The sequence below is a fragment of the Tupaia chinensis genome, unplaced genomic scaffold (assembly GCF_000334495.1).
Source record: "Tupaia chinensis unplaced genomic scaffold, TupChi_1.0 Scaffold000423_1, whole genome shotgun sequence".
Lineage (NCBI taxonomy): Eukaryota > Metazoa > Chordata > Mammalia > Scandentia > Tupaiidae > Tupaia > Tupaia belangeri.
In genome coordinates, this window is record NW_006159928.1 from 2461621 (window position 1) to 2478145 (window position 16525).

General features: G+C 37.5%; 1 protein-coding gene across 1 annotated transcript in view; it reads left to right on the forward strand.

Annotated features, from left to right (window-relative positions):
• The window catches only part of LOC102499628 (40S ribosomal protein S27-like), a 101829-nt gene extending 91174 nt beyond the window's left edge, over positions 1-10655 (forward strand). The window contains exon 2 of the mRNA XM_006154885.1: positions 10402-10655. Within this exon, the coding sequence (XP_006154947.1) occupies positions 10402-10655 (254 nt within the window). The remainder of the gene's footprint in view (positions 1-10401) is intronic.
• Positions 10656-16525: the final 5870 nt, after the last annotated feature.

A 16525-nucleotide genomic window follows, 5' to 3' on the forward strand; every position in this document is an offset into this window, starting at 1 on the left:
GAGTGACCTGTTTGAAGAGACAATGTAGTTACAGGGCAAAACAATAAACAAAATGGCTGGCTTAGGAATATATTCACCCATTGAGTCAGATTCTTAGCCAGGGAATCTGCTTTTGCTAAGCCTCTGACAGAGTAACATGATAGGCAGTGTTCCTATGGATGCCACATTAGCTGGACACATTGCAGGCAGTCATGTGGCACCAGGGAGGTATAGCGAAGTGACAGTAAATACAAGTCATACTTAGAAGTCTTAAAAAAATAGCAGCATCTAGGTCAGCTCATGACCTGGTGGCTAGATCTTTACTTATGGTGAGGTACTTTTTTTACTTTCTCTCTCTCTCTCTTTGTGTCTCCTTATCTCTCCAGTGAGACCACGTGCCCTCCAGCAAATAAAAAAATAATAGCAGAATCAAGCCAGCTGCAATGGCACAGAGGTAATGCAACGATCAACGATACTGAACCAACATGGGAACGTCCCAGATTCACGTCCTGAGGACTCCCTGTATATACAGTGTGTATACACATACCATGATCCTGGCCGGCTGAGGCTGGGGGATAGATTGTGCACAAAGACCCTTTAGGGAAGGGAAAGGGATTGTCTTTCTAGCTCATTCCAAGGGGGAAAAAAAAGTGTAAATCTTTAAATAGCAGCATCAGAAATATTTTTCTCTGATGATGAACATACCAAGTGAATATTAATGAACAGTCTTTGGACCCATTCTAGGTGGACACCAGGCAATAGAGAGATTATCAGAATTAAATCTCAACATTAGAAAACAGTGTGCAAATATGAGGATATTCAAAAAACTCACAGAATACTCATATTGTGAGAAAACTATTCATGGAATTCAAAAATTGTTTGCATCAAAATAAACTCATACCTTAATTCCATTTTTCTGCAGATTTTTGGAAGTCCTTTTGTATGGCCATATTGGGCAGGAAGAAGGGGAGTAGATGGGTCATTGTAATAAGATGGATCACAGTTACTGAAAATAAATCAGTCTAGCAAAAATAGACTTCATATTTAAGTCTAGAATGTGAGACTGGATCTGGAAGTGTTTAACTGGACTGCTCTCCACTTCTACAATTATCACAAGAATCCCCACCTGCAGTCATATGCCCTTAATATAAACTAGAACCAGTTTATTTGTTGTTCCCTAAATTAGGCCTTATTCTCTCCTTACTCGACATTCTTTCAGTGATGGTTCCTATGACAACCTTACTTTGTGTTAATTTTTCACTTGGACTTCCTTTTGTTTTCAGTAAAACTTCTTTAGTTTCGAAATCTTGTTTTCAGACTTGGTTATTGGTTGTATTGTTTATTTGATTTTGATTTATTTTTACTTTGGGTGTTTGGTCTAGAGTCATGCACTGCTATCATCAGTACACCATGAATTATACCTGGATTAAGCAGTTCTCCCTGTTTTGTCCTTCATATTAGATGTGAAATCAGTCATGTGTTTAAATCTGGAGGTCTACCTAAAGAATGGTTTCTAATGACATGCTTCCCTTAGCTGTTTTGTTTGTTTGTTTTTTTGTATGTTTTGGAGAAGTTTATGCTATAGGATGCGTGCACTTGCTAGAAAGACAGAGAGAGACAAGCAAGAAATCACTCCCAAGGGGGGATACCGCACTGCAATCTCTTCTCCTCCATTCTCCTCTCGGGATCCTGGGCATGCACGCACACACACCGTCGTGAGTTTAAGCCATTGGGTCCAAGACTCGAACCGCTGTTGACTATGTGGGAGTCCACCAACATAGCCATTACTTTACCTGCTGGTCTCCCCTTTGTTTACTTTCTGGGGCAAAATTGAAATTTTTTCTCTTTATTTTTTAACATTTAATCACTGTACATTTTTAGAGTATACAAAATTATTTTTCCCAGCATAAATACATGGTATATTAGTCCAGTGAAATATATTACCATATACATTGTTATCAACACATAACTTTACATTTTTTGTGTCTGTTAAATGTTTTGCTTTTTTTCTCCTCCCAGTTCTCTCTGTCTCTTCCCTCAATCCCACCTACGCATTGTCTCTAGGATTTGTAGTTGTTCTCCTTGCTTTTGTACCATTCAGTCTTTCAGTTTCTGCCATAGAGTACAGACATTAAATGGGGAGATACAATGCCTCTCTTTCATAGTCTGGATTGCTTCACTCAACATTAAATCTTCCATATTAATCCACTTGGCTCTCAAATTTCAAGGTCTCTTTTTTTAATGGGTGAGGAATATTCCATATGGTATATGTGCCACACTTTTTCAATCCATTCATCTGCTCTTGGATATTTAGATTGATTCAAGTTTTTAGCAATTGTGAATAATGCTGCAATAAACATGAATGTGCAAGTGTTTTTCCAACTGTGTGTTTTCCTGTTCTTTGGGTAGATACCTTGGAGTGGAATTGTTCGATTAAAATGAAATAAGCATTGTCTGTCTAAAAAAAAAGTAAAAAAAAAAATGAAACCACTTCAAATTTGCATGTATGAGAGGTCTTCAATAAGTTGTCTTCAATGTGTATTATGAGAAAACTATGTATGGTTTTCAAAATTTCTGCATCAAAATATGCTTATTCTTTTAAACTTCTCTCTAGAACAATGCTTATATTGTTATACTTAGTCATCTTTCTACCCTGAGAGGTAGAAGAATTTATCCAGATTTTTGAAAAGGAGCTTAGAGTACAGAAAAGCTAAATAGGTTTTTCAAAGAAAGAAAAAACCTAATAAGTGGTAAAGCCAAGTTATAATACTAATGTAAACATTAAGTTCTACCATTTGACTTAATGCTGAGATCAGTAGAAATAAGATAGACCATATTTGTTTAAACATATACAAGTTCTATGTTACTAATCTAAGTTTTTATTGTATTAGTCTAATTAGAAACATTTGAGTATATCACAAGTATCTTTTGCATAGTCCCAGAATTTTATTTCTTGTACTAATGATGGTAATTTCACATTTTTAGGCTAATAAACTTTTTTTTTTTTTTAGAGATTTTTTGCAATAGGGCATGCACACTTGACAGAGAGACAGAAAGAGACAGAGAGACAGAAAGTGAGAAATCACTTGTCCCCCTAGGGGGGATGGCCATGAATATTCCTTAAGCATTAGAGTAGGGATATGTGTGGGGAGAGGACAGGCTCCAGAGAATGTTTAGGAAAATACCATATTTTGCTTTGCATTGGCTATTGATTGTGCTATATATTGAGAAATATTGGAGTTAGAGAACTCAGTTGAAGACACAAACTGTAATCAAGAAAACATTATAATTCAGAATGAAGGCCAAAAGTCTAGCCCTATTTGACTGTAGGTAGACTTAACTATAATGACCAGGAAGTACAGGTGAAGGAACATTCCAGATTTCAGGAATTTTCAAGCTTCATTGTTATTATCATGGGCAGGTAATTTCCCTTTGTAAACTTCTTTTGTAAATCCTAAACCTGCCACCCTGATGTGTTAGAAAACTCAACTTCTATATATTTTGTCACTTTCTTAGTGGTGTCAAGACACAGAGAAGATGACCATTTGCAAGACAAGGAGGAATAAGCATGGAGCCATGTGAAACAGGTGGACACCTGAGACTTGACTTATTAATATCAGCCTCATTTTGCTTAATCTTTTTCTTTTTCTTTTTTTCTTGCTTTGCTTTTCTCCAATGCCCTGTAAATTGTTTAATTCATAAGCACCCAACTTCTTGTGATCGTGGATGTCAGTTGTGATAATTTACATCAACAGGAATACATTATATCATTGTTGAAGTCTGAGGACAAACCACAGGGATATCAGAACAAGTCGAAAGTGTCACAGCAAGTCTTCTGAGATCAAGCAGACATGCCAGGACCAAGTGAAAGTAAGGGGACAAATTGTTAAGCTCTGATAAAAACACTAAGAAAATGTTCTAACATGACCTTAAGGAAGAGACTTAAAGGGCTCACATATTGGGGTAATGAGAGAATGTGTCTAGGAAGGTGGCAAAACTGAACTAGTTTTTCAAGCAGGGCCCAGTGATGTCCCCACACCGTGGGTGGAGTCCTAGTTGTGTCAAAACAGAGATAACATGGGGAGAACAAATAAATGATTACTGAAATGCCAAAGACTTGGGAACAACCTAGCACAATTAAAATGACAAGATATAGGACAAATAGAATAAGATTGTCACAATACTTAGACTAGAATCCCAGACCTATCTCTTAGTAGCCATATTCATGAAAGCCAGATAGATTATGGCTCTGAGACAGGGTTTTGTCATTTTGGCAAAATAAAGATTCTATGCCAAATAGATTTTATGAGCTCATAGGCTATTTTAATAGTAAACAAGATAATTTAAACAAAAGTAATTTGTAAAGTGCCTTCAATTTTTTTTTAATTATTAATCACAGTCATTTAGATATGTTACATCAAACTACTTGGCAATATATTTTTTTAGATGGCAAATTAATCCTAACTTTTATCATTATTAATAATAACATTACTGGGGACCAGCAGTTAGCATAATGGCTATGTCGCTGGACTCCCATGTAGTCAACTGCAGTTCACGTCCCGGACCTGTGGCTTAAAACTCACGCCGGGCGCGCGTGCGTGCATGCCCAAGATCCTGAGAGGAGAACGGAGGAGAAGGGATTGCGGCGTGGCCATCCCCCCCGGGGGGTGAGTTCTTGCTTTCTGTCTCTCTGTCTCTGTCTGTCTGGCGAGCGCACGGGCCCTATAGCAAAAACCTCTCCAAAAAAAAAAATAATAATAATAATAACGTTATTGGCAAAACTAGCCCCCATTCCATTTCTTATTCAAAAAGTAAAACACAAAAACAAAACATTTTTATAGAGTGTCTTTTCTTTTTTCTTTTGGAGAGGTTTTTTGCTATAGGGCATGTGCTTTTGCCAGAAAGACAGAGAGAGACAAAGAGATATAAAGTGAGAAATCACTCCCTGGGGGGGGATGGCCACAATCCCTTCTCCTCCATTCTCCTCTCGGGATCTTGGGCATGCATACACACTCACCCAGTATGAGTTTAAGCCACCAGGTCTGGGACTTGAATGGCGGTCGACTACATGGGAGTTCAGCGACATAGCCATTACGCTAACTGCTGGTCTCTTAATAGAGTGTCTTGATTCACTGAATTTATGATTATCATAGAATTTAATTTTCTCAAATAAAAAATGTATTTACTCATTTCTCTCTTGTAATTGAGTTAGTGATTGAAAACTAAGCCAATACCTATTGAAAACCAACTATGTTGGCACTGTCCGTATATGTATTTCTGCATGTAGAGCAACACTAGCACATAGTTCTAATCCTTTTACTTCTAGTACAGATGCTGACACTGAGAGTGGTTAAATAACTGGCCCCAAAGGACTCAGCCAGAAAATCTGAAGGACATGATCCAAGACGAATAAGAATGGAGAATGTTAAGAAGAAAGATAACAATTAAAGTCAGAGGGAAAATTAAGAATTTGTATTTCCAAAAACTGAATCAGTGATCTTGAGACTAAGTTTGAATAACTTCCAGGAATACATAATAAAAGCAAAAATGTAGAAACAATCTAAAAGATGACACAATATAGATGATTATATTGTTGAAAACTTATTGACTCTTACATTGTTAAAGAAAAGTGTTTATAGTCTCCCCAAACTACTGTTGTTATAGTCACATGGTGGTACAGTAGTAAGACACTATCTTCTGTCAGGTAGACCCATATGGGAAGGTTCATGGTTCAAGGCTAGAGACTTTCCTGAGTACACCAGGCATGGGTGTACCCATGTTCTTGGGCTGACTAAGGCTGGGGTTGACTCTGGCATCAAGATTCTATTAAAGGTGTTCTCTCTCTCTGTTTTGCTCTCTGTCTCTTGTTCATGGAAAAAATAAATAACTCTCAGAAAAAATATCATGTCTGAAAATATCCACATTAGAAGTGAATAACCTTATTGTACTTCTCATCCTGTAAGAACATTACTTTTTTAGTTAAATGTGGATATTTAAAGATAACAGAATTTCAGAGTTAAAAGATGTCTTAAAGTTATTTAGTTTAATCTTTTCTCTGTTATTTGAATTTTCTTTAAACCACTTATGCCCAAGCCTTTGAAATTCCTCTGATGCTCCCGGCATCTAACCTTTAACAAAGTATGTCCTTCCTCATTGCCTTTACATCTATATTCAATTGCAAGACATGAGTTCCTGAAAAAATGTTTAAAAAATAAAGAACTAGTGTTGCTAGAAGTTCAGGAAAATTTTGCATATCATCCCCCCAAAAGAATAAGTTTAAAAAACTTATATTTGGGACCAGCAGTTAGCGTAATGGCTATGTCGCTGGACTCCCAAGTAGTCGATCGCGGTTTGAGTTCCAGACCTGGTGGCTTAAACTCACGCTGGGTGTGTGTGTGTGCATGCCCAAGATCCTGAGAGGAGAATGGAGGAGAAGGGATTGTGGCATGGCCATTCCCTCTGGGGGGTGAATTCTCGCTTTCTGTCTCTCTGTCTCTCTCTCTGTCTGGCGGGCGCACCCACCTTATAGCAAAAACCTCTCCAAAAGAAAAAAAGAAGAAAAGAAAAAACTTATTTTTTTAAGTGTGTTAGTTCAAATATTAGACTAAGGTAATAATTCTCATGGAGATAATGATGAGTCATGGAGAGGTGTTATCATATATTAGAATATCCCAAGGAAACTTTTCATGACAGTATCTTTGATTTCTTGTGTGTGTGTGTGTGTTTATAGAATTATTTATTGGGACCAGCAGTTAGCGTAATGGCTATGTCGCTGGACTCCCATGTAGCCGACTGCGTTTCACATCCCGGACCCGGCGGCTTAAACTCACGCCGGGTGCGTGTGCGTGTGTGCCCAAGATCCCAAGAGGAGAATGGAGGAGAAGGGATTGCGGCATGGCCATTCCCCCTGGGGGCGGGGTGGTGATTTCTCGCTTTCTATCTCTCTGTCTCTCTCTGTGTGTGTGGCGAGTGCACACGCCCTATAGCAAAAACCTCTCTCTCTCTAAAAAAAAAAAAAAAGGAATTATTTATTTATTTAATTCCATTTGTTATTATTATTTTTTAATTTGACCAGAGAGAGACAGAGAGAGAGAGTAAAAGGGAGAGTAAGAAAGCAAGCTGCCAGGTCCAGGACTTGAACCATGGTTGACTATGTGGGAATCTAGCACCTTTAACCACCATGACACTGCTGGCCCTACTGTCTTTTATTTCTTAATCCCTCAGCTCTCTAATTCTTATCTTCTACTTTTCACACTTTAGAATTCACTGTGAAAACAATGACAAGTTCATAAAATGTGTGCTTGTTTCTTCTACAGCTTTGAAGTTGGACATATGGTTGCCCAGCTAGAGACTACACTTCCCAGATTCCCTTGCAGCTAGGAATGGCACATTCTCAGTGGGGTGTGTACAAAGGAGAGTTTAGCAACCTCACCTTAACTACTCAAAGGAAAATCACTGCCCTATCCTTGCTTTCTCTTATTTCAGTCATTGTGTTTTTGAATCTGTGTTTTGATTTTTTAAAAAGTTTATTTATTTATCATTTATTTTCTTTCATGAAAGAGAGAGACCCAACTGAGTCTTCATCCTGAGATCTACTCCCCGTTTTAGCCAGCCAGGATCACAATCATGAGAATACTCAACATACACAAGTAGATTCCAGGTCATTAACTCAGGATCTTTCCCAAATAGTTCCATTTGCATTTTTCTGTTAGAGTTCCCCATTTCTGCTACCCTGACTTTTGCTACTCTGTCTCTATTTATTTTATTTTGAAACTTTGTATCCTTTCCTGTGTTTGACTTTCTGGTATTTCTCAGATTTTCTGCTTCTTCTCTCTGGAGTTCTGGATTGACAATTTGCCTAAGTGGGCCATTTGACACAATGTGATATTAAAAGTGAGAATTTAAAGCACATGACTAATAGTGAGAGATTTAAGTTAACTTAGGGTTGGAAAAAAAGGAATAAATACACAGGAAAATTCAGGGTGCTGAATTTCTATATTAAATTACTAAGCTTAGTTTGTTGCAGACAATCTTTTTGCAGATCTAGAATTTATCATCTCATGCCTTTGGTTGTAAATGAGACTCAGAATTTTTTGGGGGGTTTTTGTTTTTATATTTCACCATTTTTTTTCCTATGCTAGCCTATCTATAATGTGTTTGCATACTGAGCACTTATTTGCAACTTCTCATAATTACTGTGAACTCCAAAGAATCTGGAAAGTCTCAAAATAGCATAGCCATGGGAATTGAAGACCTAAGGATGACAACGTACTGTTAGCTGTTAACAGATTAGCTAGTAAGTAATTACTGTTTCCTTGCATTACGCATCATGAAATGAGCTTTATAAGTTTTATATAACTTAACTATCAAGACAACTCTATCAGGTCATTTCTTCCATCACTGCTATTTTTTTGGAGAGTTTTTTTTTTTTTTGCTATAGGGCGTGTGTGCTCACCAGACAGGGAGACAGAAAGCGAGAAATCGACCCCCAGAGGGGATGGCCATACTGCAATTCTTCTCCTCCATTCTTCTCTTGAGATCTTGGGCACACATGCACATGTGCCTAACGTGAGTTTTAAGTCACCAGATCTGGGACTTGAACTGTGGTCAACTACATGGGAGTCCAGCAACATAGCCATTACACTAACTGCTGGTTCACACCACTGCCATTTTACACACACACCATAGGTGTCAAGAGTTAAGGTAAATTAGTCAGTCTCACAGAGCTAATGTGATAAACCAGGCAAATATACTCCAGAGTTGTGACCACACACTTTGAATTTTAAAAAGCTTCTGGAGAAGTAACTGGAAAAGAAAATAAATTATGAGAGAGAGAAAAAGGAAGGAAGGGAGAGAAAAAGAGAGAAGGGATGGAGGGAGGGAGTGAGAGATGACGGGGAAGGAAGGATAATGATGGTGCCATTAGGCATCTAAGTGAAATTTAAATCTCTAAACTGAGTGATTATAAAAATTTAAAAGCAAGGAAAACATGAAAAAAATATATATATATTGATCATCTTTGGAAAATGCAAAGGAATCAATGTACTAATTTGAAAATTGGTAAGCAAAAGAAAAGGTTTCTGCAATTTCTGTAATGATGTCAGCCTATAAAATTATAGTACTAAAGAAGGAATAATGAGTTGTGTTATCTAATATTGAATGTGCTCCTAAATGAATACTTCAAAGAGATGTAGTAAAAAAAAAATCGAGGGGGAACCAGCAGTTAGCGTAATGGCTATGTCACTGGACTCCCACGTAGTCAACCGTGGTTCGTGTCCCGGACCCGGTGGCTTAAAACTCACGCCGGGCGCGTGTGCGTGCGTGCCCAAGATCCCGAGAGGAGAATGGAGGAGAAGGGATTGTGGCGTGACCATCCCCCCTGGGGGGTGATTTCTCGCTTTCTGTCTCTATGTCTCTCTCTGTCTGTCTGGCGAGCGCACGCGCCCCACAGTGAAAATCTCTCCCAAAAAAAAAAAAAAAATCGAGGTACTCCTGTAACTATTTTTGCACGGAATCTAGTGTTACAATTGTGATTTTTCCCTTTTACTTTTCCTCTATCCCTCAAATTATTTTTAGTGCCAGACACCACAATTAAAGACCAGCAGTTAGCGTAATGGCTATGTCGCTGGACTCTCACGTAGTCGACCGTGGTTCACATCCCGGACCCGGTGGCTTAAAACTCATGCCGGGCGCGTGTGTGTGCGTGCCCAAGATCCCAAGAGGAGAATGGAGGAGAAGGGATTGCGGCGTGACCATGCCCCCTGGTGGATGATTTCTCGCTTTCTGTCTCTCTGTCTCTCTCTGTCTGTCTGGTGAGTGCACGCGCCCTATAGCAAAAACCTCTCCAAAAAAAAGAAAAAAAAAACAAAAAAACCCCCACACAATTAAGAAATGAATTGATATTCAGTATTGTATGGAGAAAATATTCCTGAATCGCTAGGCAAGAGCTATATGTTGTGATACTATTGCCACTCACTTTCAGGATGTGTGACTTTGAGCAAGTGAAGTCAGTACCTTTTTGAGTTTCAGAGACCTAATGATATGAAGAATAATGTGACGGTATCTTGTGGGATTAACGGATGCCTTTCAAATAGAAATGAATGTGGCTTTTTTTTTTATTAAAATGTTTATTTTAGAGGACCAGCCTGTGGCTTATGGTCAAGGGAGTTGGATCCCCATGGCTGACCATGTGGTTCAAGTTCTGGACTTAGAGGCTTGAAAAACACCCCAGGTGCATGTGCATGCATGTCCAAAATTTCAATAGGATGGATAAATGGAGGAGAAGGGATCACTGCATGACTGTGCCCTATCAGTGATGTTTTCTCTCTTTATCTCACTCTGTCTGTGCCTCTGTCTATCTCTGGCTAGTGCATGTGCCCTTGGGCAAATTAAAAATAAAGGTGGTGATGACTTCCCCATGAGAACATCCTCTCACAAAAGACCTCCTTCATCCCTCTCCAGAAAAGAAGCAGAAACACAAGAAGAAGCATCTGATGCAGAGCCCAAATTCCTACTTCATGGATGTGAAGTGCCCAGGATGCTATAAAATCACCACAGTCTTTAGCCATGCACAAACGGTAGTTTTGTGTGTTGGTTGCTCCACTGTCCTCTGCCAGCCTACAGGAGGAAAAGTGAGGCTTACAGAAGGATGTTCCTTCAGGAGGAAGCAGCACTAAAACATCCTGACTCAAGATGAATGGGAAATCATCCCAATGATATATATCACATTTTTTGCAATATATATATAATATATATACTATATATAATACATATATTATATGCATAAATTATATATGTATATAATACATATATATAATATATATTATATATATATATTATATGGAGAGAACAATTATAACTCTTATTGTATCTTATCTTTGAAAGAGACTTACACTGACAATGAAGTATTTAAAGTCCATCATAAGACACTAATTGGTCCATTTTTAGAAATAACTAACTAGAAAGTTACTATTGAGCAATTACACTTGTGGAGTTTACAAAAATAGTGAAAATAACCATGAACTATCCACTTTAATGAACTTTATCATTAGGAGATACTTGAAGTAGATCAGGGCTAATCTTATCTGTTCACTTAAGTAGAGAACAGTATTTTTCAGAATACTTTTTGGCAGTTATTTTCAAGTGGTTATCCCTAACTAATCTATCATTAGCAACAGGTAAACAACTTATAAAATAGTATAAAAAGAAAGAGCTTACCAAGTGCTATAGATGAAACCATTCATATGGAAATATAAAAGTTAATTTAATCTTGCTTGCCGATTGCAGAGTTAAAGTGGACAAAAGCATCATGACCTATCTTCATTATCCCTAACAACTAACACCATGTTTGAGGTATTGTATATGAAGCAATTACTGTGCAATTAACTGTGTTCTCTTTCATTTAGAAGGTACCCTCCTGGGTTAAAGCAACTTTGTTCCTAGCATTAGTGTCAATGATCCATTAGAGTTTCTGATTAAAAAGTACCTCCAGGTTGAAATATGGTAGTTAAGCTTTCAACTTGAGATAATTTTCTTTCTTTGATTCTTTTAAACCTCAGCAATACAAATTATGTGGCTTTAAAATTATGTACATGAGTTCAAACACCTTTCAGAAGTCATTAATAAGTTCTAACATGAAAATAGCTTGTTTTGCAGCATAGAAGAAGCAAACGTATGGACAAGTTGAACTGTCTTAACTCTTGCTGCAGTAAGAGCAGCTTTTGTCCTATCACAATGAGGGCACTAATCTTCAAGACCTCAAGTTTAAATATTAAAAAAAGTGTTCAGTTTCCTCTTTTCCTCTGAAATGCTGTCTTTTTAACCTTTCCAACCAGCAACCAATGACAAGTTTATTCCTGGCCTTGGTTCAAAACTCTCAGCACTATACAAGGTTACTGCCAGAAAACAAGGTTAAGAACATGGATCCTCAAGCAAGGGCTGGATTAAAGTGTGCAGGAAGGAAAGCATGGTGAGTAGGACCAGACCCTTCCTTTCTCATCCTCTCTTGTATCCTCCTACTCTTAGGTGTTTAGCTCTCTCTCTCTCTCAAGATACTTTTGCTATAGGGTGCATTTCTATCTGGAGATATAGAGAGAGATGGAGAAAGAGCAAGTGAGAAATCATCCCCTCAGGAGGCATAGCCACACTACATTCCATTCTCTTCTTGTGATTTTGGGCGCACACACACATAAACACACACACATACCCAATGTAAGTTCCAAACTGCTGGGTCCAGGACTTGATCTGTGGTCAGCCACGTGGGAATCCAGCTCCTTAACCACTACACCACTTATCAGCTCCCCTCATTTTTTCTTTTCTTTTTTTTTTTTTTAAAGAGAGAGATTTTTGCTATAAGAAGTATGTGCTCACCAGAGAGACAGAAAGCAAGGCATCACTCCCGCCCACCCCCCCCGGGGGATGACCATGCCACAATCTTTTCTTCTCCATTCTTCTCTTGGGATTTTGGGCACTCATACACATGTATCTGGCCTAAGTTTTAGGCTACCAGGTCTGGACCTTGAATTGCTATCAGCTAGGTGGGATTCCAGCAACGTAACCATTATGCCCCCTGCTGGTCCCGCTGCCCCCCCTTTTTTGATGAAAAGATTTTGTATTCCTTTCCATAAAGGGTGAAAAATGCCTTATTGAGTAAAACTTTTTCATTACATGGAATTTTTTTGAAGATAAAAAGATAGCCTCAAGTAAACCAGTGCCCAACTGCAGGCATCATGTAAAAGATGAATGTTTGAAAATTTTGCATATTTGAAGTGTGAAACTTAGAAAGTTTAAAAGGCATTCTTTCTATTTTACATAGAAATTTCTGAATTAAGATGCTTTTCCTCCAATGATCACCTGTTACCTGACTCAGAGGTAAACCTGTGCTTGCTATGGTAATAATCCTCATTTCCTTCCAAAGGTATTCTGTTTTATTTTAAATATTTTTAAAATACCTTCATCACTAAGAATTTATAAGATATCTAACTTTGCAAGTTTTAATGTTAGTTGACTCTGAGAAAATAGATAAGAAATATAATTCAAATGGCATATCTATATTGAAAAATTTTATTTTTTTAGCTATGAAAAGTTTAAGAACATTTTTAAATAGGGTGACAATTCAAGAGAAAATATAAAACCTTTAGGTCTATTCTTTGATACATTTGAATACCAAAGAAAAATTCCAACACCTGTGTTTAAAGGATATTGTAAACTTTAGGAAGAATAAAACTTTACAATTCCTAAGTATGAGGCAAATTTAATTCTAAGATTTTGTGAGTGTACTGAGTTTTCCTAAGTGGTAGGAACATGTAAGAAGTCTCTGGTTGGAATATTGTCAATATTAATTATTGCCTGGGCAAAAGGAAAAAATATTCAATGATAACGAAAATTTAAGAACTGTCAAAGTACTTTCAAGAATATCATAGAGGTAGAAGTGTTTGTAATGAGTGCTTCTGAACAGTGAGTCTATAGATACCTTTTGACTTCATTAGGAAATGTGCATTTTTTTAATGTAAAATTTTGTGTCATAGATTTGAAATGTTTAGGATGAAATTCTTCTCTAAGATTATAGACTATAAAAAGTCATCCTTAAATATAGCCAAATGGCTCCAAGCAATCTATCCCAACAATAGAATGACTTTTGAACTTCGAGTAGTTTTTTACATAAATGTAAACAAATACATACATATGTATGTGGGAATGTACAGACTTTAGATGTAATTCTTTTCTCTTCACTGATGTAAACCAAATATGGTTATTAAAGTGCTGCAGTCTGTATGTGGGTGGAAAGTTGGTTAACAGAGTGTTCTGTTCTAGCTTTATGTTTTCAGTGGATGTAATGTAATGTATTCCAGTTAGCTTCATAGAAGCTAAATATGGTGCTCAAGGATCTATTTGCTACGATAATGCTGCAAGACTAATGAAAATGTTAGTTAGAAGAGGGACACTGAGCTGTCTGGCTTATATCTTGCTTTTCCACCATTTTTTCTATTTTTATTACATGTTGTATTCTTTTTTTACATATGATATGGACTCTAAATATTTTTATATACATACTGAACAAAATCGTAGCAGATAGAGGAAAAGAGAATGAAGACTAAAGAGGCAAAACGCTGCTAGAAGACTAAACAGGCATAAGGAATCAATAGGGCTCATTGGACTCTGAAAGAGACAAAAGCAAAAAAAGTCTTATGGCCTGAGAAATGAATTATATTTTCCCTTAGTACAAAACAAAGGAACAGAAACCAAAGAAACACAGCCTCAGTTTTGAGTCATGTAAAAAACAGACCAAGTCAATGACATGGAAACAGGTGGTAAGAGAATCCCAGGATCACATGGGAGAGAATTGAGAGTAATGGAAGGGAGGGGAGAAAAAATCTATTCTAAAGTTCACTGACGTGAAGGTGAGTACTAGATATTCCTTGCAAGTTGAGAAGGTGAAACATTGGTTTAGGGATACCCTTAGCTTCAGCAATTATAGGTCCTTCAGGTGAACTTACAACAAGCTCTCCAGGTATCAGAAATCTTTCCTATAGAGAAGCAGAGTCACTGAGGGGGCGGATTTCAACTTGCAAGTTGTCTACCATAGCTTCAAGTGAACTCAGATGTGAGCCAAGGATAAGCGTAGGGGCAAATTGAATTCTAAGAATTGGTGGGTGTCTTCAGTCTTGGTATATTGATGGCAATACCATTCTCAGAAGTCCGCAGCTGTAGAATAATAAAATATAATCATATAAAGAAAATTAGAAGTTTTGTGAAAAGAAAGAAAATCAAAGAATGTGTAGAAAAATTCCATTATGGAGAAATTGAGCCAGATTGGCATATGTTCAGTTCAGGCTTTATATGTAGGTGAGGTAGATGCATTTTGAAACTGGTGATCACTCAACAGTTTTCTTGGTGAGAAATATACACATTTGATACTGAATATATGAGGACTTCATAAAGTTCATGAACAAATGAAATTAAAGTATGAGTTTATTTTGGTGCAAAACATTTTGAAAGCTATACATGATTTTGTTTTCATGATACATATTTTCCGTGAACTTATTTAAGCCTCATAAGTAGCTAAGCATATTCTCTTTTAATTATCTAATTTGTTTTGTACTTTAGGTAGTTCCAGGAAAAATGTAAATGGAAAACTATTTCTGTAGATTCAGGTGCTAAACAATCAGTAGACAAATACTAAATACTTTTTCCTACTATGTGCTAGGCTGTTAACAATCTCTGTAACCTAGACACGTTGCCAATGAACAAACAACAAACTGAGAAAGAGTCGTAAACCAGAGGACAGAATATTTTAATGCAAGACCTAGGATGGGGAGAGATTTGTGCTTGGTTTTAAAAGCTACTTAAAATGTTTCCTATGAGAGAGCTAGAAAACAGTGTTTAAAGCAAGGACACTGTTAGAAATTAGAATGTAGTTCATGATAAACTGAAAATTCTGCGAAGAATAATTACTTTGAAAGTCAGCATTGTACTATTTTTCTCTTTTCTTTAACTTTTTTTAATGTTTAAAATAAAGGTTTTTTTTTTTTCATTCTTCATATAGGTCCCAGAAAATGTTTAAGTTCATTCTTATTTATTTATTTTGAAAGAGATTTTTGCTATAGGACATGTGCACTTGCCAGAGAGACAGGGAGACAAAAAAGCAAGAAATTGCTTCCCAGGGGAGGTGGCCACACTGCAATCCCTTCTCCTAAATTCTCCTCTTGGGATTTTGAGCATGCACGCACATGTGTCCAGCATGTTTCATGCCTCTAGGTCCGAGATTCATGCAACAATTTGCTATGTGGGAGTTCAGAGACATAATCATTACACTATCCACTGGTTACTATTAAATTCATTTTTACAGCACTTATATTTTGGGCCTTTTAAAATTGTGGTTTGTTTTTTTTTTTTGATAGGTAATGGCCAATACAAAGAATAATTAATGCTATTTTAAAATTTTGCTACAGGGTGTGTGCACCAACCAGAAAGAGACACTGAAAGAGAGAGAGAGTAAAAGAGAGTGAGAGAGAAAGTGAGAAAATAGCCACCCCCTAAGGGGGATGGCTACACCACTATCACTTATTCTTAATTTTCCTCTCAAGATTTTAGGCACAAATGCACATGTGCCCGGCATGTTTCTCAAGCTGCTGATCCAGGATCTGAACTTCACAGCCAGCAATGCTGGATCCACCACAACACCGGCTGGTCCAATAACTAAATTATATTTTTAAGTTTCTTTCTTTCTTTTTTTTTGGAGAGATTTTCACTGTAGGGCACGTGCGCTCGCCAGACAGACAGAGACATAGAGACAGAAAGCGAGAAATCACCCCCCAGGGGGGATGGTCACGCCGCAATCCCTTCTCCTCCATTCTCCTCTGGGGATCTTGGGCACACACGCACACGCGCCCGGCGTGAGTTTTAAGCCACTGGGTCCGGGACACGAACCGCGGTCGACTACGTGGGAGTCCAGCGACATAGCCATTATGCTAACTGCTGGTTCCCAAGTTTATTTATTTCTTGAGAGAGAGGAGAAAGATTCATTATAAGGTCTATCCATTCTACG